Below are 4,927 nucleotides of genomic sequence, written 5' to 3'. Positions count from 1 at the left end.
CTCCCCTACCCCATTCCCTCCACTTCCTATCTGCTTTGCTGATATGATAAATCTCGTGCAGCAGATTATGGGGATAACGAAGTAATCAACTCTCTCTCTCACTCACACACACAAATCATATTTACATTGGCATTGATTATGAGAAAGGATTTCAAGTCAGAAATACAGTAGGATATTGTAATTCATTCGGAATAATTAAAGTCAAAGCAAATACAACCACAAACCACTTACAGCTACAGAGGTAATTGCCAGATCTCTAATACTTTTGCCAGTTTCCCAATGTTTTTTATTTTTTTTATTTTAGGGGATAGATCAGCTTTAATAGTGCAGATAGATTGTAGATTCCATCAACATAATTGTCTACATCATTTCCAATCCCCCATATATTTTTTTGTAAATATATATATACATATTTTGTAAATATATGTTCCTTTATTATTTTCCCCTAACCCTACCCACCCCTCCCCTTATTGGAGTAAACTAATGGACAACAACACTTAGGCTTCTACTTCCAGCTTATACATACTCTATATACATTTTACGGACACAATGCACCTTATGACAGTTATCTTTTTTTGGTTTTTAATCCCATCCCTAGCCAGTTTTCCTTAGCTAAAGCATAGGAGTTGGCTAAAGTATGTACACATCTGGCAACCAGGCTAGATTGCAGGTTAAATGCAAATGCCAGTGTGTTGCTTTGACTCCCATTATTTCTCTGTATCTTAACATGAAGAAAATAGTCAAATGAACACTCATTGTATTCTGTGTTTGAACTGGAAACCTAGTCTATATTTATTATTGTTTCAGAAGTCGGAAATGACTTTCTGACCTTCTCCTCAGCATTGCTTTTTAGTGTCTGTGTTTACAGGCAACAGGGGAATTAGCTCTCATTGCTCTAACTTGTGCTCTCCATCTTGTTTCCTTTCTGCATCATTACTATGAATAAGTGATCCGGCTAGCCTGTTAAGAGGCAGTGGATTAGCTGACGCTAAGTGCCTCCACACTTGAAACACACACACACACACCCGCCCCTTCTCTTCCTAAGAAATAGAGAAAGTGTTATCAGTTGAACCCTGCCCCTCAGTTCCACATGTAAACAGGCTGTATATAAAAGGTTGGACCCATAGAATATGTCTCTACCTCTTGCAGCGTGTGTGTGTGTGTGTGAGCAAAATCCCCATAGACATATACAGGGCATACACAGTAACACAAACCCAGCCGGTGCCAAGATGCCTGCAGACTTCAACGGACAATGGGTGATGGTCACCAATGAGAACTTTGAGGATATCATGAAGGCCATTGGTAAGCTGTTCTTCTAATGTCTGTTGGAAAATAGGGACCCGAGATACAGAGAGATACAGACAGGCAGAGAGAGACGGTGGAGAGGGAGGGAGGGAAGGGGTGTAGAGTAGAGAGGGAATTGACAGAGAAAGAGTGTGTTGTGTGTGCATGCGTATGTGCATATGTCAATGTGTGTGTGTGTGTGTGCACAAGTGTGTCTGATAGAGAGGGGGATGTCGGAGATAACGTTTGTGTAAAGACTTTATTTAAGTGTGTTAGTGAGTGAGATTGTGATAGACAGCGAGAGTGTGTGTGAGAGAGTGAGTGAGAGAGAGAGAGAGAGAGAGAGAGAGAGAGAGAGAGAGAGAGAGAGAGAGAGAGAGAGAGAGAGAGAGAGAGAAGGATTCAGTGCGGCTTCATTTACTTATTGAGCTGCTGTCATGGCGACTTAACCTCGACTGTTTGTGGGAATGGCTTCTGCTTGTTACCAGGTCGAATAAAAATAGATTTACTCTTTTATGCATTTTTATCCTCCCCATTCCGGAGAATAAAAAATCTCATCCTGAGCTCTGCCAAGCAGCGTCGGGATGTTGCTGGCAAGCAAAGGCCCCTATCCATCCATTCAGCATGGTGTTGATCAACCACAAGTATTTTATTATTCATGACTTTATCTGCAATTCATATCCCCTCCCGCTCAACCCAGAAAATCCCCCCAAAAACAAATCCAAGGCGTCTCATTCCGTGCCACTCTCTCATTTCCATGAGCGGATCGAAAATTACATCCGTATGGGAGGGAGAAAAATATTTGGATGGGTGAATAAAAGAGCTTCATCAAAAAGAGAGACGGGTAGAAATTGAATTTACACTTTGTGGCCAATGCAATATGAATATCAAAATGGAAGAGGTGGTCTCTTTTGCAGGCTCACATTTACCTTATTTAGCTCTATTGCTGGTACAAGGCCATTTTTAAAGAGTGAATGAGAGCTGTCAACAGAGCTGGCCTGAGTGGAATGTTAATTCTAGGACTTGAGCTGGAGTCTCATAACTGAAGAGGAGGACTGGTGGCTTATGCACAAGGGAGCACAATAAAATGTATACTACACATTCCTCACTCTCCAACCAAGGTGAACACAATCTATATGAAAACACACTTGATATTTATCCTGAGTGTACAAAACATTAGGAACACCTTCCTAATATTGACTTTGAATACAAGACTGGGAGAGGAGTTGCACCCCCTTTTACCCTCAGAACATCTTTAAATGTTTACATTGTTGTTTCACTGTGTTTCCTCCAGATATTGACTTTGCCACCCGTAAGATCGCCGCCCACCTGACCCAGACCAAGGTGATCGTCCAGAACGGAGACATGTTCGAGACCAAAACCTTGAGCACCTTCAGGAACTACGAGGTCAACTTCACCGTCGGGGAGGAGTTTGAGGAGGTCACTAAGGGACTGGACAACAGGACGATCCAGGTAGGACCACAACCACTATGACCACGTCAGAGAGACACTGTCACTGCACTCAGTCCTAACCGGCTCCAAACCCTAACCTTTACCCTCTCCATCATGTTCTCTCCTTTTAGTCTATTCCACCATTTTTTATAGGTTTTCATCTCCTGCTTTCCCCTGAGTTTGTTAATGCATATGGTATGGTGACATAGCCCTCACACACATAGCCCACAATCCAAGCATCTTAAAAGGTTTGGTGCAGTCTCTCTCAGATTAGAAAACAATAGACAGCCATAAGCACTGCTGTGGGTTGTTGACCCTGGATTTATGGAAACTTACACAAATGTATTCAGCCTGGACTCAGGGGTAGACGTAACATAGCAAGCAAAAATCCGGGACACTCAAATTAGTATGATATGTTACATTTGGTATGGTATGTATTAATTTATGGATATCCAACATCCATTTCGTATGATATGTTACAAATTACAATTCGTATGATATGTTACGAATTACAATTAGTACACACAACCTTTCGGTTGCCAGACGTTCACGTAATATGCCCACTCATCCACCCCGACCAACTACCCTCCTTTTGTTTTTGCCTTAAGTAACCTTATGTCTTATGTAACCATACCAAACGTAACATATACTAATTTGAGTGTCCCAGATTTTTGTTTACTATGTTACGTCTAGTCTATGCTACCGGCCTGATATCGTAGCTGTGGGGCATTTGGGCAAATGTGTGTCTACGGTACGCTGACTGTTGTGTGTGTGTGTGTGTATGTGTGTGTTCTTCAGACACTGGTTACCTGGGATGGAGACAAGTTGGTGGCTGTGCAGAAGGGAGAGAAGGCCAACCGTGGCTGGAAGCATTGGATAGAAGGAGACCTGCTATACCTGGTGAGAGAGAGGAAGATGGAGGGAGGGGGGTTAGAGACAGACAAGAGAGAGAGAGAAATGTCCTAGACTTCAACTTGAACATACAGAACATTACAGGTTCTTCATACCTAAGACAACAGAAGCTCTATTCCCCAAACTCAACTCTAAGGGGAACAATGAAAAAATGCAGTGGAACTGGCTTCGAGGTCCAGAGTTGAGTTTAAGGGTTTATGTTATTTGATTGTCTCATTGTCTTTCTGTCCATCTCTTCTTCTTTCAGGAGATCCACGTTGAAGACAAAGTCTGCAAACAAGTATTCAAGAAGAAACCCTGAAACATCTGACATAACCTTATTTATTGTAACATTACCTTCATGTGTTTCTGCCTGCATAATTATGTTATGTATTTATGATGTGATCGTACATACATTTAATAAATACTTAATTCAACCCAAGCAGATGGGATGCATTGACTTTGGTCTATAAATTACAGTTTTTCTCGATTGCTAAGACACATTTCTTGAAAGCTGCTCTCCTTTTCTCTTAACTGTGAACACAAAACCCAATTTTCAAGCTACATTCACAAAACCTCAGACTCTTCTTGCAAAACCAAACTTTCACCTCAAAACAGTTCAATCTGTGCTCAAAACTGAACTATGTTGTCAAATCGTGCCCCGAGTCAATCAAAATAAAAAACACTACTGAACAGTCACTAAACACTACGTAGAAAAATAGAAAACACAATGCTCAGGACATGAAGCTGGAGAAATAAATGTTTATTGTTCACTGTAGGCTAAATGTGCCGAAATCTTGTGCATTTACATGTAGCACTTGTAAAAACAAACAGAAATCTTGTGCGTTTGCCACTTGTGTACAGTAAGCCCATGTAAAAATAAAGTACAAAAATATACAAATAAGTGCATTACTCAGCCACAGCATCATGTCTCCGTACTGGGTCAGGCCACAGGACTTCATCCACATCACAGGCCACATTTTGTCTGGCCAGGCAACGGGGGAAAAAAACCCCTGGCATGCCGTATCCAGGCTTGGCATGCCTCCACACCTATGTCACCACAGGCAAGTCCCATGGCTTGCAGGAGATTTACCCTGGTGTAAGGTTGGCGTTCATATACCTTCCACCGCCATGAGGAGAAGAATTCCTCAATGGGGTTTAGGAAAGGGGAGTACGGTGGAAGGCAAAGATTGATAAAACCTTGGTTCATATTGTACCACTCTCTAACCTGGAGGGCTCTGTGAAAACTCACATTGTCCCAAACAACAACATAGATGGGATGCTCATCCTGCTGCCCTAA

The 4,927-nt window shown here is 41.9% G+C and overlaps 1 protein-coding gene across 1 annotated transcript; it reads left to right on the top strand.

Moving 5' to 3' along the window:
• The first annotated feature begins 1,184 nt into the window (after positions 1–1,184).
• On the top strand, positions 1,185–3,966 carry LOC311114713 (retinol-binding protein 2-like). Its single transcript, XM_084189949.1, has 4 exons — positions 1,185–1,302; positions 2,579–2,757; positions 3,535–3,636; positions 3,896–3,966. The coding sequence occupies exons 1-4, from the start codon at positions 1,230–1,232 to the stop codon at positions 3,947–3,949; spliced, it is 408 nt and encodes a 135-aa protein (XP_084046075.1). The 5' UTR covers positions 1,185–1,229; the 3' UTR covers positions 3,950–3,966.
• The last annotated feature ends 961 nt before the right edge of the window (positions 3,967–4,927 follow it).

The sequence above is a fragment of the Coregonus lavaretus genome (assembly GCF_964263955.1).
Source record: "Coregonus lavaretus genome assembly, contig: HAP1_SCAFFOLD_358, whole genome shotgun sequence".
Taxonomy (NCBI): domain Eukaryota; kingdom Metazoa; phylum Chordata; class Actinopteri; order Salmoniformes; family Salmonidae; genus Coregonus; species Coregonus lavaretus.
This window is presented reverse-complemented; position numbering and strand designations above follow the sequence as displayed.

Coding starts and splice junctions, on each gene's coding strand:
- LOC311114713 (XM_084189949.1), top strand. CDS start 1,230: ATGCCTGCAGACTTCAACGGACAATGGGTGATGGTCACCAATGAGAAC. Junction 1,303..2,578: donor GGATATCATGAAGGCCATTG/GTAAGCTGTTCT, acceptor TGTTTCCTCCAG/ATATTGACTTTGCCACCCGT. Junction 2,758..3,534: donor TGGACAACAGGACGATCCAG/GTAGGACCACAA, acceptor TGTGTTCTTCAG/ACACTGGTTACCTGGGATGG.